The 26,732-nt window shown below is 40.0% G+C and overlaps 1 protein-coding gene across 1 annotated transcript in view; it reads left to right on the top strand.

Moving 5' to 3' along the window:
* Positions 1–26,732, top strand: part of LOC145993981 (putative multidrug resistance-associated protein lethal(2)03659) — a 150,887-nt gene that overhangs the window by 38,924 nt on the left and 85,231 nt on the right. Inside the window, exons 2-3 of the mRNA XM_083130010.1 lie at positions 15,171–15,287; positions 17,639–17,749. Of these exons, the coding sequence (XP_082986136.1) occupies positions 15,214–15,287; positions 17,639–17,749 (185 nt within the window). The 5' untranslated portion in view covers positions 15,171–15,213. The remainder of the gene's footprint in view (positions 1–15,170; positions 15,288–17,638; positions 17,750–26,732) is intronic.

Below are 26,732 nucleotides of genomic sequence, written 5' to 3'. Positions count from 1 at the left end.
AATCCATGCAGTCACAACATATTTTAGAATATTTGTGAGATATGAACAGAAAATCGAGGTCGGATTTTCTTCAGTAATACCACTGCTTTTCGCAATGTGTAGGGGCAGTTCCGGCGATTAGGTGGGGGGGGGTCAATCCATGCACCCCCCTCAGTTTTGGCACCCGATCATCGCCACTGGTTGGGGGAAACTGTACCTCTTTACCTTAGGTGAATTCAGGGGGTGGGGTTATCGTACCCCTTGAAGTGCAAATTCATAATAAAATTTGTATTAACGTAACAGTAATAAATTTATGTTTTGACTTCTAAAATTAATAATTACCGTTCAATAATGATAGTGGAAAGCTTTTCCCACTCTACCCCTCCCCCAGAAAGTTGATAATCCGCTATTATTAGTTCTTCTGATTTTTTAAGCAGATCTCCTGATTTTTCAGGGGACTATATCCCGATCTTTAAAAATCTGACCTGGCAACGCTGGTTCTCCCCAAATGCACGTTTGAAATTGAATCTTGTGTTCACGTTTTCTCTCTCCAACCTAGATCTGACATTGCAGTAATCTTACAATATTGTTTTGGTTCTTATTTTGCTTTGCTTTTACCATGACACGTTTACAATTTATCGCAATTATGAGGATGGATGATAATTAGATTTAATTGACAAAGAAGCACTACAGAGATAGAACTCCATGCCGAGACCAGGACTCAAACTCGGAAGCAAGCACTAGCCAGGATTTCATCATTTCTAAATTCAAATTCACGTTGTTTTATTAAACTATAATTAAATAATCAAAATAATCATAGTTAATTAATAATAGTTATAATTAACTAATTAGTTGAATTACTACAGATAATACTACTAATACCACTACTACTTTTAAGTAGTATAGATCTACATAAATATAGTATTTATGAAAGCAGTAGAACGAAATTACTTTCTAGTCATTCGATTTTTACAAATTCTAGGAGCGCGTTTGTTTCTTTGATCCGAAATAATTGTCTAGTCAACGAGGTGAGACATTTTAAGTGTGAAGAAAATCCATAAAAACAAGAAAATATATTAAATTAAATTGAAATAATCCAAGTATGGAACTCGTCCAAGGAGATGCGATAGTCTGGTTGGTAGGGCGTCTGACAACCACGCGGGCGATCAGGGTTAGATTCCCGGAATTTGTTGGAATTTTTCAGCTCTTGTCCCCGCATAAATGTCCCCCATAATTCACATCTGGAATGTCTCGCTGTTCTTACCAACAAAACATTTTACAATAGTTAATGTTATTGTCGTTTGAAATCAGAAATTTAAACGTGCCAGTGTAAACAATGGGAAGGTTGACTGGTGGCTGTGTATTCTTGTCCGCCTAACTATACATTACCCACTTACAAGGAACGAAGAACTTTCTTTAGTTAATGCTCATTGTTCACACACACACACACACACACACACACACACACACACACACACACACACACACACATGTCCATTGAACATTTTATGCAGTTGAGATACAAAACAACTTTCTTCTCTTTTAAATCAAAGGTGCCCTCATATTTTATTATCAGGAATTCGTGTTTATTTTGAAGGCATTCACTCTGAATGACGCGTGTGTTTGGAATGCTGTGCTTTTCTCCATGCTGCATGGAAATAACGATTGAAATTATTATTTTTTATTTTTATTATTAGTAGTAGTAATATTGTCGCAGATCTTTGGCTATGATAAATTGGAAACCCTGCATGCTCCAAGGAACTTTGATAAGGCATCTGAATTGCCTCGAGTTGAACCAGGAAATGGGCGATCTTTAATTCTCAAGTCCAGTCTGCAATACGAATGCCACAAGAAGTTGGTGTGTGGATTTGGTCAGCATGAAATTGCTGGTTGATAAGTGAATGGTTTTTTTTTTTCGTTATCTTCCGTTGCTTTTCTACCTCTGGATGTTGAATGACGAATAGATTAATTTGGTGAACTGACAAGCATGAAATGGCCAACCGCGTGGCTAATTGGTTAGCGCACGCGCTTCGAAGTCGGGAGGTAGAACCTGTACCAGAAAATATGGATGTCATTGTCTTAATTTCACTTCCATCTATCACATCTTTAATTTTTGTCATCGCGATTAACCGAGAGTGGTAGAACAGTGACTTGAAATGACAGAAAAAGAACCTGCGGTGTGGGCTTCCGAGTTTGAAGCATTGTTTTTGCTTCAGTCAATAGCGACAATAGACTCTGACAGGGATATGAAATGCTTCTTATTTTATAAGCAATAGCAACACGAATAGGGCGATAGATATTCCTTGTATTTCCGATTTCCCCTGAAACTAATTTCCCGTCTGTGGTGATAATTAATTATATTTAGTGTGCGAAATATGTCTGTAATCAATTTGTGCTAATCTATGCAGATGTAACTGATTAAATAGAGCCTCCACGATGGCGCAGTCAAAACGTCGCCTCATTGCAATCGACGAGTTCACGGTTCGATGCCCGGTGGAGGCACATAATGGTTCGGATTTCACTTTAAACTGTAGTTCTCGTCCCATCAATGCACAAAGTGGACTTGAAATAATTACTTCTTCAAAATTTGTGGTAGTTGCTGATCGTAAGTTGCATTGTTGCAGGATTTTCGGATAATAGACGTGTTGAGAGGAGCTTCTAATTTTCAAATAGATTTTAATTTTTGGTATTTAGTGTCGTTTCTATGCCACTTTTGAGAAATCACGGCGATGAAGATGAGTGACGATATGATAGATGGACAAACAAAAACAATGCCCAGACCGGTATTCGAACCCGGAATCTCTGTCGTCGTACTGCGCTGTACTAACCACACCTCCACGGAGGTCGAAAATTTTCACATACAGTAGAAACTTACACATTTTCCTTACATATTTTGTTTACCTACTGCACCTCCTACCACTCTCTCTTATCATGAATATGAATATTACCTCTTCATTTCAAGTTTAGCTTATTTACAGCTGGCACTAGGTAGTGAATGAGTATTGTATGTATATTTTCGTTTCCTGTTGAGGCACAAAATCCATCACCCAGATTTAACATTTAAAAAATTTAGGTCCTGTTTAGTTTAATCATTATGAATTCTCGTAAATCAGGAAACATTTTGCGTTGTTTCGAGATTATCAATTAGGATACAATTTAGATACAATGAGAAAATGAAACTTGCATGTCACAATTCCCATCTCCAACTGATCTCCGTACGTATAATAAAAATAGTGTTTTGCACGTCACACTTCAATTGTATGCTATGGTTGTTTCTCTGTTATGAACGAGATGTGCCTCCCCCTAGCGTCATCAAACAGAAAGAGGATTGTCCCCGAAGAACTAATTTTCGATCTAATACCACCCATAAATCAAGTGTCCAAAAACAGCTATTACGCATGAATCTAAGATAAAATACACCTTAGCAATTACATATAATTAAAAGCTAACTCGTGTCCGAGAGTTAGAACAATGTGACTAAACTTCCCCGCTCTTGCTTTCGAGTTCGAGTCCTGGTCTTGGCATGGACTTCTATTTCTGTAGTGTTTCTTTATCAATTTCATCTAATTATCATCCATCCTCATATTTGCGATAAATTATAATCGTGTCATGGTAAAAGCAAAGCAAAATAAGAACAAAAAAAATTGTAACATTACTGCATTGTCAGAACTACGTTGGAAAGACAAAACGAACACAAAATCATTCTCAAACAGGCATTTGGGGAGAACTGTGTAGACAGACAACATGCTCCCGAAAGTTGCCAATCGACATGTAGCATGACCTGCGGTACTGAAGTTGTGCGTTGAGAAAACTGCTTGAGGCTCCTCAAGCGTCTTATCACGAATGCCTCGGTGTGCGCAGCATTGCCAATTTATTTTCGGCTGTGCATTTTTTTCCTACCATTACATTTGCGGCCGGGTGTACCTGTAGCGCTGTTTGAAGTTCTCGTCTCCGCTGGTCCTTGCTTCGATGTGGTCCTATCCTGGAATAAAACTAACTAGGGAGCGAACTATGTTTATCCCAATACTACCCTAACGTAGTCCCAATATTCTAACTATAACTTTCCGCTCGTAATTATTTCATTTTCCTTTTACTATGACAACTATGGAGCTCACTTGCTATAACTTAATCTGATTTAAAACTGAAAGCAACTAAGAGCGAGATTTTCTCACGTGGACTATTTATTTGGAATTCGAACATTCGATCGGTAAAACCGTTAACTCGAGCGCGTCTGTCGATAACGGTGTTTTTAGCGTAAAGCTGTGTTTGCTTATTTCCCCTGCGAGTTCCGGTAGAATTCGTATCAGCAGATTTTTCAAGATCCGCTGAAGGCAGCCGGTGTTATGTGCTTGAAGGAAGCTCTTTCCAGCTCTTCCGAAACCCCTTCTGTAAAGTGTTTAGCTTATTGATTTATGACGCCCGGGGTCCTAGGTTCAAGTCACACCTGCGGCGTGATACGGTAACAATCTTCCGAAAACACTGAAGTCTTCTTTTGCAATCGGAAATGACGAATTGCAATAAAGAGTGGGTGTTCTTAATTTAACATGTAACGAAATCTACAGTTGTGAGCTGAGAAGACTGCGAGTGCGGGGTGAGGTTCGGGGGTGAACGGGGAGGAAATGTGGGGAGGGAAGCTTGGACTTGGTGTTCAATTTTTCAGTGTTGCCAGACATACAGAAGTTCCTGTAGGAAAGGGTGAGAATCTGGTAATGGAATCGGGACTCTCCGGTTGTTCACCGTGTCAGGTTCTCTCGCGAAGAAGCATTAACAAAACGCTAGGAAATACACAAAAAGCACACACCCTTACTTTCTTAGTCACGTTGGAAGCAGATTGCTTTGATTTGTGAAGTTTTACTAATTGTTGCATCAAACGTTTATTGCTAATTTGAACATTCTTCACTTTATGTAATAAACGATTGCATTGTTTCTTTACTTGTTCTTCAGCACATTTTAATTTTTTTTCACAGTTTACAACTCACTATTATTGTTGGAAATTGGGTATATTGAGTATATTTCCAGTACTCAAAGTCTCTGAATTATTATGTGCCATTCAAATTCTTTTACAAGAAGATAACTCTTCAAGTTTTCCACTGCTCGCTTTGGAATCTTGACGTTTATTGACACGTCCACTTCGATCAATTATGTAATTTGGTTGTTGCACACTACAATTCACCACACAACCAGGTAAATTTAAACTTGGTTCAGCGTTTTTATTAAGCTGCGTTCTACAGGTATTGCTCAGCAGTTCTGCTTTTAAGTTTCGTTCGTAATCGGCATCCAGAAAATGCATTGAGCACACTGTGGCTGTTTTGATACTAACAGGATCTAATCTCTTACACTTTGAAACCCACATCTTGCACATAATCGGATCCTTTAGGACATGGTCGTAGGCAGGAAAAATGTTGGGGAGGGGGTTCACTCATAATTTTTCCCATGGGCGTCACATAATCTTTAGTCATAAAGATTATGTTCTCACCGGACCTTAGTACATGACCTATGTTTGGACACTTAGTCCGGAGACCGAAGTCCCCTTCCTAGGTGCCGGGCCCAGCTAAACGGTTTGATTCCAGGGTACGTGTGACCGGATCGTTTTTTACCCCCGACGAATAGCCGACTCGTGCATAAAGTGACGTTGAATAATAATAATAATAATCAATAATAATAATAATCAATAATAATAATAATGACGTAGATAATAATAATAATTGATGTTAGCCAGCAGAAATGCTTTGCTGACTTAACGTTGAACTAAAATATAAATACCAACAGTTATGAGGATTAGTATACTATTTGTATGAACACAAATCATAGTCAAACATAGATAACAAAAATGTATATTATATAACACACAAAAATAGACACTCTACACAACCCCTCGCTATCACTCAGCATTCACGCACTCATTCAACTTCAGGGGACAAATTACATTAATATAAATACATTGGCCCTCTTTTAGACACCATGCAATATTTAGTTTTTCTTATGAATATTAAACTGCGCCCGAAGACGTTAATTTGCTTAGAATTAAAGATACCTAACTTTCATCTGCGCGTGCTCATTACATTCTGCCAACGGGCATGACACGTAAACTTTTTATTCTTGCAATTTATTTAGACATTTAAATAATTGTTGTAGAATTATCACTAATGCGCCTTGGAACTTCAATAACATTAGGCATAGATATCAATTCCAAGGCATACATGTTTACAGAATGAAAAATGAAGACACTGATGTATGAATATATTAAAAATAGCACGAAGTTAACTTACTTCCTCACTTAGCAAACTTGAGAAGGGATCTCTGCAAGAGATACACGATTTATGCCGTTTTAATCAAATATTTACCGAGTAAAGCATATAAGGTGACATCAATAAACATTATTACTCAACAGCTCGGCGCAGAGCGTGGAAAAACAACAGTATGCTGTGAATATCTCTTCCGAATTAGCAATTGTGAAATTTAGATGATGTTGGCAAGAAATAATTTAATCAATACCTTTGCGACTTTTACCTTTAAATACAGGTATCTTTTCGTCCGACGGCCGATCTTTGGAGGCTTGGGTAGATGATCACTCACAAATATAGAAAATTAACAGTAGTATACTATACCATCTCGGCGTTCTAGACTTTCCAGCGACGTTTACCGTAGTCCTCTAAACGGAGGCGTGACGTCAATATGCGGTCATCTTTGCTACACTAACACTTCCCCACGTTACTTCTTTGTAGCGGCACTTCGCAATCTTCTTGGACACACCTTCCTTCTACGCTTCGACATCACGGCGATAATCTTGTCGGCCTCGTAATGGAGCGATTAATTGCTTCGCATCGTCTCTCTCTCTCTTTCTGGGTGGACGGCGAAAACGGGCGAAGTTTTTTACCGGGGGTACTCGTGGATTCTCGCTGCTAATATCACGCGGGACGTCGGCGTCGTATCAAGACGCAGTAGGTGTCGCTTCATTATCTCAATCTTCTCTTCTAGACGGTAGATCTAAGTGTGGGCTGGTGTCGCTTCATCGTCCAATTTCTTTCTCTCTCTCTCTTTCTCTCTCCGTAGAATTCTCGTCGGGCATCGGCGTCTCGAATGGCGGCTTTCGGCGGTATCATTTCATGGCTTCTAATCGGGTTGTGGGCGTCATTTGTGGCGATGTGGCATTTGTGGCTTTCGTGGCGCTTGTGGCGGCGTTTTAGTGGTGTGACGTCGCGACGCTGAGCGATGATCTGCTGCGTTGTCGGCTTCATGCAGGTAGAGGCCAGCATAGTCTGCCTTTTACCTACCCACTGCCCGCTTGCACGCGATAACAGGTTTACCTGCTCGCCTGCCCACGGCAACGAGTCGACTTGCGTCTCTACCCGGGTTCTTGGTCTTCAAGGCGCTCTGCGCTTACAAGGTAACTGGGCATTCAACAAGACCCGGGCGCCTGCAAAACCTGCAGGAAGGAAACAGCCCTCCGGCAGCGTGTCGCTCCAGGGGTTTCATCACCACGTGGACGGCTGCAGCCAGTGTTGCCTACTTACGTAGCTACTAAATCCTACGAAGTCCTAGGAGGAGCTTCTTCTCCAAGGAGAATTTATATAGTTAGCGATTTCAGTTCAGCGTAAGCAGTTTTTATCTTATTGCCAGGAAATGCACGCAATATTACAGCTTCATTTATCTAAATGAATGATGGAGCAATCAAAAATCTCCTCACTGAAAACTAATTGTTTTTCATTGCATGGTGCCTTAACCAGGCACGCAGTGGCGCAACCAGAGGGGGCAGAGTGCATTGCTCACAACCTTGGACGAAAATTGTCTAGCGGAGGGGTCAGGGTGGGTGTCAAACATTAAAGTACAAGTCTCATCAAGTTCAATGCCGTAGCAAAGGGGTAGCAGGAGTCGGCCCTGAGCGCCGAACGATCTAAGTGAGAAAAGTTTTAAAACAGAGAATGCTATGGCGGCCCGTGATATTATTTGCTATTAATGTTGGTTTGTTACGAGTTGGATGAATTAATTATGTAATACGTCGCTCCATGTGAAAAGAAAATATTGTAGATGGAAATTTTACATGCCATATGCATGTACATTCGGACTGCATTTATCATGCACTTTCTTTCTTTCAAAAATAGTTTGTGTGCTTGTTTTCCATTATTAGCTAATGTGAAATTGACATGTTGAAGAAAAAATATTTCTAATCCTCTGTTTCAACACAAATGCGTGAGAACCGACTTCTACCCCCTTTTTGCGTGATTTATGAGGATAATAATGCCTTTCATGCTACTTTATTACTATTATTGTGATTGTTGTTATTGTTACGTTTATCCAAGTACTTGCCCCCCCCCCCAAACGAGGGTAACGGCAATGCCCCTGGCTGGCTACGGCCCTGGTGTTCGCAGTAGAACAGTGTGTTGTTTGACTCGCGACCTCAGCGTCGAACGTGACATGTTTCAGTCCTGCCCTATATCACTATATATACGTATGTTGGTTATTTACGACATATACTTATGGATCCTGTGCCACGGAAAACCTATTTCAATGTGTGTGTGTGTGTGGGGGGGAGCAACATTCGTAAATCTCATTTCATTGGTGATGTGGCTTACGAAGCTTTGAGTTCCCTTTTTTAAGTAGTGAAAATCTATTGCAGTTGGCAACACTGCAGAACGGTGTGGGCCCGGTGCAGTTTCTACTCGAAGCAACTACGTCATGCAGAGGGAGGGGTCTGCAGTTGATGGAAAGAACGAACTGAGACCTACTAGGTATCGTAAGACTGCGGGTACCCGGTGGGTCTACAATGCCAGCCAGGAACGATCTGGGCAGGTGGGCATACAAGCTGCTCAAGCGAGGATGTTGCGCAGGTTGCATGGCATTTCAGGAGCGATGTCTCGCGAACGGGTCTGCTCCAGGTCTTGTGCAGGCCTCTGCATGCAGGCTAGGAAGACCCATAGCCCTCCTTCTCTTGATTTTAGCCCGCCATAGTTGTATTAATGTTCCTCGTCACAAAACGAATAACGCGAATTCAGTGCACAGGTCACTAATTAACACTGCGTATTCGTACAACTAGTCACTGTCACTCACTCACGCAGGATAAAATACATGGCGCGGTAGAAAAAAGACAAAGTCCCGAATGTTTACTCCGACTGTCGCAGAGGTGTTGTCGGTTCAAAAACTGGCGGTAGACTGTAGGCTGTTTGTTCGTTCTGCCACTATTTAAAGACGACTTGAAATTTCGAATACAACAGACTGACTTTTAGGCGCGGAAATCTGCAGTTACGACGTTGGTGGTCAAGCGTCCCTTTTTTGCTAGGTCCAGCTTCTTCAAGCACACGTGTTGCGTTAGAATGGGGTGAAAAGAATAGTTCTACCCTCATCCGGTACGTAACATGTTCCTCCAGTAATTGGCCTCCCACGTGGACTTTCCTGTCGCCAAATGCACAAAAGTCGCTCAAAAATAGTGAAAGATTTATCACAGCACATTGTTAGTTCCGAGCTCCTACGACCGAAAGGGGGAAAAGTCGACAAAAGCAGAAAAACACAAAAGGTTAAGAAACGTGGTGTTTTTCTACCGAAGCTTCCAGAGGATTCGACGGTTACAGAAAAATATAAAATAATGAAAACCTAGGATATAGAATAATAAAAAAAAGTACGTGACAAAAACTGATTGTCATAATGTTGTTTAACCATTCACATGAAACTTAATTTTTGGAATTTTGATAACTGTGGAAAGCAGTAATTCTTTTGTTTAAATGGTAAAACGTAACCTGGTACCTGCATTCTAACCTCAATTTTTATATCTAACGCTTATAACACCATTAAGCCTTGTTTCCATTATTATGAAAAAATATAAATATGCTGACAAAGGCAGTAATTTATTTTATTAAAACATAAACTAAACGTAACGTTTCAACCTTCTAGCAAGGTCTTCATCAGACTCTGTATCAAGTACAAAAGTATCAAGATACCAAAAACAGGGCATTATATACACAAAACATTACTCCCTCCAGACTAATAGAAAGTTGTTTTGGAACTTTCTCGCAGGTGGCTTTCACTATACTTTCACCTAAAAGGCGAAAAATATATACTTTCATATCGAATGTGGATTGGGCTTTATATATCACGCTCTTTTTCCTTCATTTTCTTCCTTCTCCTCTCCTCTTTCTCTCTTGTCCTTTCCACTCTTTCTAACACTTTCTTCCATTCTTTGTTTAACTTCAGTCCCCCATTCCAGTTCATTGTGTCTTCTTCACCTTCCCTCTCTATTTCCTTGGCTTCCTTCCATTTTCTCACTAGCATTATCTTCTCCCTTCCTATCTGCTTAGCCTCATCCCACTCTATGTCATGTCCTGTTTCTCTCGTGTGTTTAAATATCGCATTTCTCTCTCTCTTAAGTCGTACATCATCCCTATGTTGTTTCAACCTATCTTTCAGTCTCTTTTTCATTTCTCCTATGTACACACTCTGACATTCTTTACATTTTACTTCGTAGATAATCCCTTCCTCTTCCTCTACGAAGTAAAATGTAAAGAATGTCAGAGTGTGTACATAGGAGAAACGAAAAAGAGACTGAAAGATAAGTTGAAACAACATAGGGATGATGTACGACTTAAGAGAGAGAGACATGCGATATTTAAACACACGAGAGAAACAGGACATGACAGAGTGGGATGAGGCTAAGCAGATAGGAAGGGAGAAGAGAATGCTAGTGAGAAAATGGAAGGAAGCCAAGGAAATAGAGAAGGAAGGTGAAGAAGACACAATGAACTGGAATGGGGGACTGAAGTTAAACAAAGAATGGAAGAAAGTGTTAGAAAGAGTGGAAAGGACAAGAGAGAAAGAGGAGAGGAGAAGGAAGAAAATGAAGGAAAAAGAGCGTGATATATAAAGCCCAATCCACATTCGATATGAAAGTATATATTTTTCGCCTTTTAGGTGAAAGTATAGTGAAAGCCACCTGCGAGAAAGTTCCAAAACAACTTTCTATTAGTCTGGAGGGAGTAATGTTTTGTGTATATAATGCCCTGTTTTTGGTATCTTGTTACTTTTGTACTTGATACAGAGTCTGATGAAGACCTTGCTAGAAGGTTGAAACGTTACGTTTAGTTTATGTTTTTAATAAAATAAATTACTGCCTTTGTCAGCATATTTATATTTTTTCATCTAACGCTGTTTTTCTTCGGTTATTCTGTTCGAATACTAACTAACTGGACTTTATTTCCGTTATTAACAATAAATGTAACAAACATTGTGCTATTTTGTAACTTGCAATAAACGATGTCAATTCTATAGACCAGTTCGATTCCACTTTCCGACGCTCATATTGTTCCTATACTTTCCAAACAGCATTATAGCTTTATAGGACCGCCTATAGGTTAAATGTATAGTATGTTCTATATCGACTTCTGGGTGAAGGATAGTGAATGTAACACGCTATGAAGCAGGATATTCTAGGTTTGAACTCTTATAAAGCGGCATTTAAACCCTTATCGAACAGCGAATTAAAAGTTGTAACTGGAATTTTGGGATAATCGCAAGGGAATTTTCAGTCTGATCCAGGAACAGCACTGGGAAGAGGACAGGAGAAGTGAAAATGAAGGGGTCGCGGGTGAGCTTTGATTCTGGGAATGAAACCCGTTTCGCTCTAATTTCAGAATTCAAAATGTTTGAAAATTCCAACTTGATCATTTCAGAATTGTCTCTCTGTTGTATTTTGTGCAACTGCGAATATTTTTTTAAAAATATGTTACAAATTTTAGTTTCTGAAGTCGTATTAATCCAACATGCCAGAAGTTTCGGTAGGGGGGACTTGAACCCTAACACCTCCCCCCCCCTAAATACGGTCATGCTTTGGGAGCAAATAGCTTACACCTACTGTATTTCTTGCGTTGTTCTGGCACAAAGCAACAGCACAATTGCGCGGCATCTTCCGGAAGTGTTACTATTGTTGCAAAAAAAAATCCCCACTATCACACAAGCTACAGAAAAGGAAACACAAGGCACTTTCACGTTCCCTTGCACAAATGCAGATCCTATAACAAGCGGAAAGGTCAGTGACAGCGTCACCCCTGTCCCGTGAGTGACGTCAGGGTTGGAACCTCCCACGACCCTCCTTTTTCAGCTTCGGGAGGGAAGACTGCGCTACTTTCTCAACTATATTATATACTATTTTGGATCTGTGTGTGTGCGTCTTGCTGACTTCAGTGCTCTTGTTCCATTGTTGCAGTGTGAGTATGTCTTCTTCGCGAAGAATGGGACAGATAATTCACAGTGAAGCTAGGGAGATAATAAGAAACGTGATACAGCCGTTTGATGGGGTGTAAGGGGTGATTTTCCACGTAGTACATCCAACTGTCAACCTCACTTCCACGTTAGTACACCCTGGACTGCATTTTGCAGACGAACGAGGCTCTGGCGACTGGCACTCTGGCCAGTATAATTTTGTGTGTGTTGTCCTGTTTTTTGTCCTTGTGTGTGCTGAGTGCCCCTTTACAGCCTCAGCTTTTAACGAAAGTCAGAACATTTTAAGCTTTTAAGATTTTACTTATGCAGCGTTAGAGTTGTTCTTTGTAAAGATAAGGGGCTGGACCCCGTATAATGTGACGGGTGCAAAATAGCCTAAGTGCTGACGCACCCAAAATTTTAAAATCAAATCAAATCAAACAGCAGTGTGATGAAGAGGCCAAAGAAGGAAAACTAAAGTACTTGCTACAGCAATCAAATTTGCGTGTGTCTAATTACACGGGCGTATCTGTGCAAAGTGTAACAAAAATAAGGAAAGAGGCCCATGAAGCGGGCGAGACGTCGCTGTCTACACCGGGTAAGAAACGACGACGAGCCAAGCAGTACAGATTCCATTGCAACGAATTCGATCGAAGGGTCATCAGAGACGTAATACAAGAATTTTACCTTGTGAAAAATACAATACCAACGGCACCGAAACTTCTTTCAGCACTTCGTGAAAAAATTAATTTTCCGTGGAAAGTGCATAGTTTACGTCGTCTGCTTCATGATATGGGTTTCAGTTGGAAAAAATGCAGAAGCAATAGAAAAATTCTCATAGAACGTCCAAATATTGTTCATTGGCGTGCCAAATATCTAAGGGCAATTAAAAAATTGAGATCGGAGAATCGTGTGATAGTATATATCGACGAGTCATGAGTGGACAACAATCTCACCTTTGGGAAATGCTGGCAAAGTGGCTCAGTACAAGGAGTGTCAACCAACACCAGTTCCTCAATAGGTTAATTTTAGTTCATGCTGGTTCAAGGCACATCTTCATAAATGTAGCAAACTTGATATTTGGGGCAGGAAAGGCAACCGGAGACTATCATGGACAGATGAATTCCGTTAACTTTGAGAAATGGGTGAGGAAAGAACTTCTGCCAACCCTCCCGAGGGCAAGTCAAGTGTTTGTGTATTGGATAACGCTCGCTACCACAACATACAGGTGAATAAGCCTCCGACTAAATATTTCGGTGAAGCAGGAGATGATAGACTGGTTAAGACTAAACGAAGTGCCGTTTTCAGAAAGCATGAAAAAATTTGAATTATTCCAATTGATCGAAAAGTACAGGCTGCCAGATAAGATTTTTCGTGTGGACGAACTTTTGAAGACGAATGGCCATTCAGTGCTTCGGTTGCCTCCTTACATGTGCGAATTGAATGCCATTGAACTAGCGTGGGCTAAAATAAAACGACTTGTGAGGGAGAAAAATATAACAGGAGATTTGACGTTGTCAAGATTGGAGGAAGTGACAAAGAGTGCGGTGGAATCTGTGACACCAGCTGACTGGGAAGGATATGACAGGCATGTCATCACTGTCGAAGAGGAATAATGGCAGAAAGATGGTCTGATGGAGGACACTGTGGATAGAATCGTTATTTCACTAGGTGGTATTGACAGTGATGAAGACGACAACATCAGTGACAGCGATTCATCTTCGGGATCGGAATTGGCACAAACCTTATCAGATAGTGACGATGACTGATTAAAGTTGAGTGGAAAGCATGTTATTGTACAAATACTTTAATCATCAAAATAAAATTCCTCCATTATTAGTATTGCTTTCACTTGTTGCTATGTAATATGTTCCATTCATTTGCAATGCGTTTTCGTACCATGCCTTTTTCATTTATGCCGCTGCCACCCTGAAAGGAAGACGAGCTGGCTGCACACGGCGACAACAGGCAGGCCAGTTTCACATTCCTCAGCCTCGCAGTCTTCTCAGCTCCCAACTGTAGCTTCCTTGTATTAGACGATTCCACGAAAATGGTCTGCATGTATCTACGTATAATAGATATGTTTGCATACCTAAATACATTTTTCATTCATTTGATATCGCGAACAAACGCGAATTTGGAATAAGATGCGAATTGTGGCCTTTTGTGAAAATTAAACATTTCTTGTGCTTTAGGCTTTTTAAAAAATATAATTCTATAACGCTCATGGTTTATCAAAAGTTTATCTGCCCCCAATAAACTATGGTGTGTGGTGTAGGCTACATGGAATAAGTCTGATAGCTGAATGATGATAAAATAAAAACTCGAATTTTGGGGAAAACAATACCGAAAAGTAAAATAATAACGCCCACCAAAAATCGAGGTCCCTACGATTGAGTACTTGTTGGGATGTTCAGTTAATAAGGCAATATTTTACATGTAGATAACACATAATTCCATATTAATGGGGGTCATATATCCCTGACCCCCCTCTAATGAAGCCCATGGTAAAGGGCAGATAGTAACTGACAAGTGCAGCAAATATCAGGGTCTCGTGTCCAAAGGCATCTGTCTTCCAGCAAGACAATGCCAGTCCTCACAGCAAATGCCACCATAATGATGATATGAAACATGAAGTTCTACCACACACTCCTTATTCCCCAGACCTTGTATTGTTTGCTGTCTTTGAGGAAAGCAGTTAATATCCCTTGGATGATTATTTAGTGGTGGCCAAACATCCACCCTTCCCACTAGTCGAGGAGGTAGACCTGCTTTGGTGGCATGAATCGGAGTGCAAAATGAAATTTTCTTCATTAGTTTAATTTCAATTTGTATCTTTCACACACTCTTTTAAATATTATTGACCATTTAAATACTGATAATAAAGCTCCCTCGAAATGTCTGCAAGAGCTGCTATTATATATTTTTTCATATTTCTTGTAATGAATAAGCATTACACTAAAGTTTCAAATTGTCATATCTAACATTCTTACCCCTCTTTGTAGGTACCCCCCTCTAAATCATGCCCTGAGATAACTGCTGGAAGTAATGGATACTGGAAAGCGTGCAGAGAAGACTAGCCCAAGGCAAGGAGCAAACCCATTATCTGTGATTGTTTTTGGGTAAGAATATTTCATTTACTTACATGTTATCAGAGGCCTGCATAGTCTGGCTTTTGCCTACCTCTGCTAGCTTGCCCGCGAGAACAGGTATACCTGCTCGCCTGCAACGAGTCGAATTACGTCTTTACCTGGGTTCTTGGTTTTCAAGGCGCTCTGCGCTTACAATAACTGGGCATTCAACAAGACCCAGGCGCCTGCAAAACCTGCTGGAAGGAAACAGCCCTCCGGCAGCGTGTCGCTCCAGGCGTTTCATCACCACGTGGACAGCTGCAGCCAGTTGCCTACTTACGTAGCTCCTAAATCCTAGGAAGTCCTAGGAGGAGCTCTCGGCTCAAAGGAGAATTTATATAGTTAGCGATTTCAGTTCAGCGTAAGCAGTTTTTACCTTATTGCCAGGAAATGCACGCAATATTAAAGCTTCATTTACCTAAATTAATGATCGAGCAAACAAAAATCTCCTCACTGAAAACTAATTGTTTTTCATTGCATGGTGCCTTAACCAGGCACGCAGTGGCGCAACCAGAGGGGGACAGGGGGCATTGCTCACAACCTTGGACGGGAATTAAGTCTAGCGGAGGGGCCAGGGCGGGAGTCAAATCTTAAAGTGCAAGAAAAAACAGGCTAGCAGAATTTAAGAGTAGCAGGACTAAAGGATTCTCAAGATGGAATTAATTTTCATATTTTTCTTGCATTTTCCTTCCAGACGGCCAACGGCACCTTCAGAGGGGGAATGGAGGGGTAATTGTAACCCCTTGATTTCAAATTTTATGAAAGTAGAAATATATTATAATATATTATAGTCTCATCAAGTTCAATGCCGTAGCAAGGGGTTAACGGGAGTCGACCCTGGGGGCCGGACGAACTAAGTGAGAAAAGTTTTTAAACAGACAATGCCATGGCGGTTCGTGATATTATTTGCTATTAATGTTGGTTTGTTAAGAGTTTAATGAATTGATTATGTAATGTATTTAAATAATATATATGATTTAATGAAATTTTGAATACGTACAGAATTTAGTATTTCTTATTTTAAGTCGCTCCATGTGAAGAGAAAATATTGTAGATGGAAATTTTACATGCCATATGTATGTAGAGTACATTCGGAATGCATTTATCATGCACTTTCTTTCTTTCAAAAACAGTTTGTGTGCTTGTTTTTCATTATTAGCTAATGTGAAATTGACGTGTTGAAAAAAATATTTATAATCCTCTCTTTGAACACAAATACGTGAGAACCGACTTCTACCCCCTTTTTGCATTATTTATGAGAATAATAATGCCTTTCATGCTACTTTATTACTATTATTGTTATTGTTGTTGTTGGCACGTTTATACAGGTACTTGCCCCCCCCTACCCAAACGAGGGTAACGGCAATGCCCTTAGCTAGCTACGGCCCTGGTGTTCGCAGAAGAACAGTGTGTTGTTCGACTCGCGACCTCAGCGTCGAACGTGACATGTTTCAGTCCTGTCCTATATCCCTATATATATATATATATATATATATATATATATATATAGAGAGAGAGAGAGAGAGAGAGAGAGGGGTTGATACTTATGGATCCTGTGCCACGGAAAATCTATTTCAACGTGTGTGTGTGTGGGGGGGGGGGAGTAGCAACATTCGTAAATCTCATTTCGTTGGCGATGTGGCTTACGAAACTTTGAGTTTTAAGTAGTGAAAATCTATTGCAGTTGGCAACACCTCAGACAGGTGTGCGCCCGGTGCAGTTTCTACTCGAAGCAACTACGTCATGCAGAGGGAGGGGCATGCAGTTGATTGAATGAACGCACTGAGACCTACTTGGTATCTTACGACTGGGCGTACCTGGCGGGTTTTCAATACTTGCCAAGAACGATCTGGGCAGATGGTCAGGCAAGGTGCTCAAGCGAGGGTGTTGCGCAGGTTGCATGGCATTGCAGGAGCGATGTCTCGCGAATGGGTCTGCTCCAGGTCTTGTGCAGGCTCTGCATGTTATGGAGCTATGTATCATGGGCGAAACACCCGATAGTTTCGTTTTATCATTAGTAGTGCTGTCCTCAAGTAAATTGAAGAAGATTGGATGTATAATACGGGGAAATGTAAAATATGCACGTGTAAAATTAGGGTTCCACTTCATCTGTTCTCCTTGGGATTTGGGATTTGGGATTTCATACCTACATACAATATTGATTGCAATTTAAGTTCATTTGGAAAGTAATAATTATTGGAGTTATAACAGCCACTCGAAAACATTTTCAGTCATTTTGTTGTTAAATTATAATTTATTTATTTCTATATCCATCCATAATGTGTCATGTATCATTTATTTAGATCATGTATAGTCATAAAGTGCTTTGCTTGTCTCCTCAGGTGGACCGCAACTGTGTTCAAGAAGGGCTTCAAAAAGGAATTGCAAGTTGATGATCTCTACAAACCACTGCCTGAACATGTCTCGGCTTACTTGGGGGATAAGTTGGAAAGGTAAGAAATGTACATGGGAAAATTGATTGACATATTTAGTTTATTTTACTTCACTTTTCTGCCAGGTTTGGCTTATTGCGATGATGAGGATGAGTGATGTAATGTTGAAATTGATGAAGGGACACTCACAAAGAACACCCATTGCCAGTTTGGCACACACAGAAGACATTTTAGTGAAAAATGAGGCTCGACGAACTCTACACTGGGAAAAACAAGGCACTGCTGACATCATCAGTGCTTCAAGGCAACAGATACCATTGTGGTAGCAATGACAAGAGAGAATTCCACACAGGTAAATCAGCGACGGTAGAAAATTAGGTGAAGCCAGGGTTATAGCTCGATAGCCCAGTTGGTAGAGCAATAGAACAGTATGCCAGAGAGGACCTCCCCGATGGCGCAGTGGTAGCGTCGTCGCCTTGTAGTCAAGGGGTTCCGGGTTCGATACCCGGTGGAGGCACATGGCACAGTGGTTCGGATCCCACTTTAAACCGTAGGTCCAGTCACGATTAGCCTTACTGTGCATAAAGTGGACTTAAAACACCAACTCAAACCAAACCAAACCAGTATGCCAGAGAACAGGGTTCTAGTCCTGGTGGAGGTACATGTTTTACAAGAATCTCTGTGTCCTATGCCCAGGCCAGTATTTGAACCTGAGACTCCTGACATTGTAGCATGTTGAAATAACCCATCCGTCATGGAGGTTGGTAAATATGAGAAAATATATTAAGGTTTTTGTACATACAATAGCATAATCTTATGGTCCTTTTTTGCCTCTATTCTAATTGATGATGAGGATGATTGATAATTTGATGAACTTAATGGAAAAATCACAGTGCAACACACTATGACCATTAGATAGGTTTACGGTTGCAACCACCCAAATTTTGAGGGTGTAACCTGCTGGTTGCGTACGTGGAAAGAAGGGCAATATAGCCTCGTGGAAAGCGTGGAGAGGTCCGGGATCAATTTGATGTACGCGCTTAAGTTTAAGCAACAACCAACAGTTACAACTCTCGAATTGTTGAGGGTTATGGCCTGCGTTTATCGCTGACGCCTCAGTCTCAAAAGAGAACCAATAATTATCATTACGTGAACTGAAAGAAAAATAAAGGGATTGTAATCCACTATTCACACACAATCAAAAAAAAAAAGAAAAAAAAGGAATTATATTCAAAATATGTGGTCACAAAATATCGTGGAAAATTTCACTCAGGTTTGACCAATTTGTTAAAGGATCCTGCAACTCAGAAAATACGCACACTAATCCAATATAAATACATGTATAGAATCCACATCACTCCATAAACTTCATCACTTGTTTTCCTTATCAATAATAATTTTGTTCCTTCTCCTTTATCTTTACGCGAAGTTTATAAACAAAAACAAGGGGAGGCACAGAATAGTATGCAAATTTCGAAGATTTTTTGAGTCACAAATTTATTATATTCAATCTTGAACAAGAACAATTAATTTCTCAAATAGCAACAACATGAAGAATGTTTTATCGTGTACAAACCTAGTTTATGTATCATTTAAGAATTCATCTCAATTGCAACTTTAACAATTCTTACTGTCGCTCTACCATTTGACCTTTGACACGTAAGAAATAAATATATACGTATATTACAAATTTTTAACGAAGTGGTAGAACACGGACATAGTTCCAATTGAACCCTTTTAAATACACATTTTTAAAACCTAATATGCCAAGGATTCAAAGATTTACAATTTATCAATAAATGATCTAGTTTTGCCACATAGCGTTCCTTTTGACAATAAGTAATACTATATTCCCTACTCCTATTTGATGCTCCCAGTATTTTAATTTCATTTGTGCCAACCTCGCGTGATTATTATTTCAACATTTAAGAAGTCGCAATGGTGCATGTCAAGTGTCTCGCGTACGCCTTGGTAAATTTTAATAATTACGCAAACCTCGCAAGTTCATTCACGTTATTATTGAAACGCAATCAATATGACTACTCGTTGCTGTTTAATTAGATAATGCACGTTAGTTGCAACTTAGAACAGCTAGTGTTTCCGCCATTCGCTCTTTTAGTCCTTTTTTACTCATTTAAACCTTTGACTCAATCACGTTAAAGATATGCCAATCTATCACAGTTCACGTTCTTTAGGCTTCGCAGAAATAAGGGAGGGGAGATGACACTGTACATACCTCCGTTAAGCTGCACAAAGAGTTCCCGTCACCAATTCAACACTGCTAAGGACGGTTGGTCAAAAGAAGTCCTGCCTTCCTTCTCGTTCCGTCATCGGAACATTGGCATAACGTCTAGAAACGTCCATCGACTCATCCTCAGTCACAAATCTGGATCCTGATTCGGGTTGTGGGAAAAATGCCCAAATCTAACTGGACGCCGATAAAGTTCACGCATTCGTCAAATGCAACTTTCCATTTACGCGTATAAAGTTTATCAGGGAAAAATGAGTTCTGCCTCGCGTTGAATCGTCCAAACTCGGAGAGAGAATATATCTTAAGGTGCGTGCAAAAATAAAGTAAAAAAAAAAGTTTAAGTCTCGCCCGCGAGGCAACTTGCACACTTAACCGTGCAACACACTATGAAGCTGTCTCCCTCTCGTGACCCAAGTCACGTCGTTGTTTCCGCGAAGCTTGCGAAGTCGGAACTGCTGTAGCCTTCTGCTCGAGAAGCGAGTGCCGAGCGAGAGGTCAGTGGAGACCTCTAGCGGGGACTATTATAATCAACCAAAAACAAACAAGACGCAAGGCGTACGAAGAAATGAGGAATTGTGAAGCTTTTCCACGCGAAAATACAAAAGCGTAGGAAAAGCGTCACAAACTCCCCCTTGTGGCAAAAGGAGAATAGGCACCGATTATAGAATAATTAGAAATATCCAAAATTTAAAGAAAGGCACATAACTTATACCCACATTCAAATAACACCTTCTGAGAGCATCTAATATACCTCTAAGCAATGAATGGCCTATAGAAAAAGACCCATTGAGAATACACAAAGATATAAATAACCATATGTATCATATATAACATTAGACAAACCAGTAGCAATAAATATATATATATATATATATATAAGAGTCATACAAAGACAATGATTTAGGGACTAGAATAGAATTTTTAACCTGACTAGACACTTTTGTAAATAAGTTACACACGCTAAATAATGCAATAATTAATATAGCATAGCATTAATCATGAAAAATGAAGCATGAAGATAATGAATCGATTGCAATCGAAATGACTTTATGAAGTAAAATGTTAAATGACAATTGATTTATCCTGTTACAATGGGTATAAATACAATATCCCTGAAAAGAAAGAGGGGGGACATTTACATGAATTTGAAACACTCAATTTCACCATACACTGACCATAGAAATACCTGATATAGATAACATTTGATATAAAAAAGAAGGTCCATTATAACATGTGCGGCGAAAGAATTCTGATAAATAAAACAGAAAACATTGCAACTATCCAATGTGTAGTCCTAAGTAGCAATATGTTGGTTTTATTTTGGATTTGTTGATGCACAAAAACGATGATTTCCAGGGTGGCACACTCGACACATAAGTTCCCTCGATAAAACATGCAAAATAAACAAAAAAAAAGAGAATTAGAAGGGAAGAAGAAATAGAAGATAAAAAAAGGAATAGGAAAGAGGCGAGGAAAACCTATTGGAGGGGAATAGAATAAATATTAGGAGCATCAATTACAATGTTATTTGTTAAGGATTTAGGTAAACTTCCTTCACATACATATATCAAAGATACAGGCAAAAAATACACTATAACACATACTTGTCAATGAAATGGAGAATCAACATTTAATATGCAATGAAGAGCAAAATTCAAAAAATATATGACACCAAAACATGATATTAAACCCACAATACATGAATCATTGAAAAAAATGTGTATACACCATTTAATGTTACATAATAAATACTCTTCAATAGTTTCTAGAATTCCAATAACAAAATACACAATGAAAAAAACCAAACCTGAGTCAAATATATACAACACTCTGCATTATCTGCGAGGAGCAGGTTCATGAGATGCATAACGGGCAGAAGGAGGGCGCCGTCGACAATGGGAATCGGAATGTCCTGTTCGACAACAAAAGTTGCAATAAAAAGATCGGAATGAACGTGAAGAACGCTGTGAATTTTGAACTCGGGTAGGGTACAAAAGTGAAGCCATATGGGAGTCTGATAACTCCACTTCTGATGAAGCTTCCTCTCGAAGGTAATATGGTTTGATATGTGAAATGTGAACCTTCCGGAGGAAAACTTCAGTCTCCGGATCGACCAAGAGAACCGTTACGGGGCCCAAAACCTTAAAAACCTTAGCAGGACCTGCCCAACGTTGCTGGAGTTTCGCAGTAACCTTCTGAAAGGCGTTACTCTGGGGAAAGGTTTTATAGAGAACTAAATCTCCAACCTTAAAGGAGGAAGGTTGCCTGTTAGGGTCATATCTATTACGTCTTGTCAACCATGCCTTCTGTAAATGACGGAAGGCTTGCGCCCAACATTTAGCACGATCCGTGGAAGGAGGACCAGCCAATTCCGAATCGGATTTAAATTCCCAAAAGAAGTTCATAGGTCCATCGATGTCTCGTCCAAACAAGATCTGTGCTGGAGTGGTTTGTATACTATCCTGTACCGCAGTATTGAATGCGAACGAAATTGCATTCAAATGAACATCCCATTTGGTGTGATCATCATAATGATAGGCAATCAGGGAGGCCTTGAGATTACGAATAAAACGTTCTGCCAGTGAAGGATTAGGATAGTAGGCGCTGGTATAGATGTGTTTGACTCGAGACTCAAATATGAATGAATTGAAATAGCGAGATCGAAAATATGATGCATTGTCAGACACCAATTCACACGGCGCTCCAAACACCAGAAACAAGGACCGAAGTTTTTCTACTATTTGATTGGATGTGGGACCGCGAAGAGGATAAAGGGAAACCCACTTAGAAAATGCATCAACGACCACCAACATATATGTATGCCCTTTTGATGAACGTACCAAAGGACCAACAAGGTCAATGTACAGTCGTCGCCAAGGGTGCTTGATGATTTCTGATGACAAAAAACCAGGAGGTTTACGTATAGCTAATTTGGCTTTTTGACACGTATCACAAGACTTAACATATGTCTTGATATCTTGAATACACGATGGCCACCAAAATATATTCATTATTATCTTGGTACATTTTTGAACACCCAAGTGGGAACCTCCCACGGGGGTATCATGATAGTAACGGCAAATAAGATGTTGTAGGGTATGAGGAACGACAACTAATGAGGATTTAGAACGTGGAGGTTGCCAGACAAGTAAGTCGTTATAAAGAGCATAATGTTTATATGATTGACCCGTTTGTAATTTCTGAATGATTGGAAGTAAAATAGAGTCTTTGTACTGAAGGTCAAGGATATCAGAATTACTAAAAGGGATAATTTGATATTTGGGAGCAGCACAAGCAAGGGAAGTGATGGGTTGAGGAGAAACCTGGAATTCATCAGGTGAATATATTCTTGATAAGCAATCCGCAACAGGATTCAAACGAGAAGCAATGTGCTCAACAGAGTAAGAAAAGCGTGACAAGTAGAGCAACCAACGACCAAACTTGCCGTATTGCTCAGGATGGCGTAAAAGCCAGGAAAGTGCTTGGTTGTCCGTCTGAAGAGTGAAGTGCTTCTCGGTTAAATATGTTTCAAACTTTTTGAACCCGTAAACAATGGCACAGCATTCGGCCTCGTATATAGATTGTCGACGTTCTATGTCTGTCCGTTTGCGAGAGGCGAAAGCAATAGGACGTAATGACCCATCTGGCATACGTTGGTTCAGGGTAGCACCGAGAGCCAATCCTGAAGCATCGCATTGCAGAACAAATTCCCGTGAAAAATCGGGCAAGGCTAAGACGGTATGTTTGAGAAAAACTTGTTTGAGATTATCAAATTGTTGTTGATCTTTATCAGACCACGTGAAGGGAAGGCCCTTTTTCTTTTTATCGGTTAAAAAGGAAGTAAGATCCGAATAGGATGGAATAAAGCGCGAATAATATCCCAATAGGCCCAAAACACGTTGAACGGCTTTGACGTTTCTAGGAGAGGGCATATCTTGAATGGCGGAAATACGGTCGGGGTCTAGAAGAAGTTGTCCCTCACGTAAAATATATCCTAAGTATTTAACTTCGGTTTGCATCCATTTGGATTTAACGGGGTTTACAGTTAGTCCAGCCTCGCGAAAGGCCTGCAAAACCAATTTGAGATGAATCAAATGAGTCTTTTCATCTAGGCTAAAGATCAAAACATCATCAGCATATGTCACAAGGAATTTGTATTTATAGGGTCCCAAAATTTTGTCCAAAGCACGAGTCAGTAATTGTGTACCAAGATTGATACCAAAAGGAACCCTGGTATACCGGTATTGACCGAATGAGGTGACAAAGGCCGTTAAGTCCTTGCTAGGCTCATCTAGCCTTAGTTGGTGAAAACTTTTGCAAAGATCTAAGCAAGAAAATACTTTAGCAGCTTGTAAATGTTGGAAAATCAAATCTATACGGCTTTGTGGGAAATTGTCATAAGCAATAAGATGGTTAAGATGCTTATAACTACAGACAAGGCGATGACCGCCGTCCTTCTTATCAACAAGGAAACACGGGGATGCGTAAGGAGAGGCGCATTCCTCTATAATGTCCTGGTCCAACAACTCCTGGATGTGTTGGCGTAAAATGTTTGTTTGAGTAGGGTTTAACTGGAATGGTTTGGAGCGAAAAGGAACATTAGTGATTAAGGGAATTGAAACAGGTTCCAGTGTACAAGTACCCACACGTTCTGTCACAACATCATCATATTCCCGTAATAAACTGGTAATGTTGGTCGACAAGTTATTAGCTGGAGAGCAACCAACTTTGTCAACTAGGCGTACCTGATCTTGTTTCTTTGCCGGAGGTGCAGAAGAGGCGAACGGAATGGAGTCCGGAGAATAAGGAAATGAAACCACTAGATGGTCAAAGGAAATAGTACCCTCTGAATGGGAAAAGAAATCAGAGCCAAGAATAACGGGAAACGGTAAAGTTTCGGAAATCCAAAAAGTCCATTTCCAGGACAAGCCCTGTAATTTCAACGTCAAAATCACGCGTGAATTAAGGTGGATAGACTGATTATTAACAGTTTGCAACGTACGAACATTATCTTGAAGAGTAGGTGGTATGGGACGTAAGGTGGCTAAAAATCCCCTCGCAATTAATGACACAGAGCTGCCAGAGTCGACCAAAAGACGACTCGGTGTAGAATTCAAGGTGGCATGTATGATAGGCATAACCTTGTCAATAATTGTCAAAGGATGTTCTATATGAGGTATAGTTGTAACCTCTGATGGCAAATGTCGTTCTATGTCAACAGGAGAAGGTTCAATGTGCGATAACTTAGTATTTGGCTGTGGGACGATCTTAAAAGGTAAATCTTCAGAGATCTTTACATTAGTCAAAGAAGAGGAAGGAGAAGAAAGGACAGGTAAGGTTGGTAAGGGTTGTGGAAGATGAGAATCAATAGGGTGTAACACACATTTTTCCTGTTGTTGTCCATACCGACGTAACTCTAAGGGCCATATCTCCCTAGATAAACAAATAAAATTAGCGATAGAAGTCGGTCGATCAAAGCCCATTAAATGCAAACGTGTGCTCTCTTGTAAACTCAATAACATAAATTCCAATAGACTAGATTCAGGCCAATTGGTGGGTAACACATGATAAGCCTCATAGATGTCATTCAAATAAGTGGAGAGGAATTCACCACTTCGCTGAGGACGAAGAAGATATTTATCTAGCAACCTTTGCATCGTGAAATAAGGAACGAAGCGATACCACATAACACGTATAAACATTGGCCATGGGAATTTCTCGTGAAGAGAATCATACCAGGTGTCCCGGAGGGGCCCTTGTGTGGATGTAAATGCCATCAACAGTAAAGATTCTAAATCTATTAGATATAGTTTGAAAATTTTATGGAGGTTCAACAAAAAATGGAACAACTTGTCAGGATCTGAACCATCCGTCGGTTGTATTACCCGTAAAAGATCGACAACAGTTGTGTATCTAATATAATTTGTAATATATGACTAATCGGGAGGCAACAAAAGTTCTCTGGGTGTGTGTAAGTTTGGGGTCTGTAAAAATGGTGAAGGTTGTATATTTACGGGCGGGAAGGGAAAAGAAACTGACCCAACCCCATGCAAATGGCCTTGAAAGGGAGGCGACATGATATTTATCCGTCGACGAAGATATCTAGAATGTTCAATAGGTAAGAGCCAAAACAAAAGAAAGGCCAATAATAACCAAAGTACGGGATAATTGCAAGAATGCAACATCAAGATATACCGTAAGATAATGAAAGGCAAAAAATCCAATGGTCAAAAATGGTACGAAGGAGTCTCACAAAAAAAAGGGGGGTGTAAGGGTTATCAAAAAAAAATTGTGAAACACAAAAAAAGGGGGAGAGCAAAAAAGGGAAGTTATTAAACAAGAAAAAAGGCTATGAAGCGGAATGATCGTAACACCAATACTACCAAAAAAATATGAGTGTGAGTAAGGGAAAAAAAATTTTGTGATATTAGGGGTGTATAAATTAATAAAACCTGCTCTGATACCAGGAAATTTGTAACCTGCTGGTTGCGTACGTGGAAAGAAGGGCAATATAGCCTCGTGGAAAGCGTGGAGAGGTCCGGGATCAATTTGATGTACGCGCTTAAGTTTAAGCAACAACCAACAGTTACAACTCTCGAATTGTTGAGGGTTATGGCCTGCGTTTATCGCTGACGCCTCAGTCTCAAAAGAGAACCAATAATTATCATTACGTGAACTGAAAGAAAAATAAAGGGATTGTAATCCACTATTCACACACAATCAAAAAAAAAAAGAAAAAAAAGGAATTATATTCAAAATATGTGGTCACAAAATATCGTGGAAAATTTCACT

This window comes from Lepisma saccharinum, chromosome 10, assembly GCF_977018435.1.
Source record: "Lepisma saccharinum chromosome 10, izLepSacc3.1, whole genome shotgun sequence".
Classification (NCBI taxonomy): Eukaryota; Metazoa; Arthropoda; class Insecta; order Zygentoma; family Lepismatidae; genus Lepisma; species Lepisma saccharinum.
This window is presented reverse-complemented; position numbering and strand designations above follow the sequence as displayed.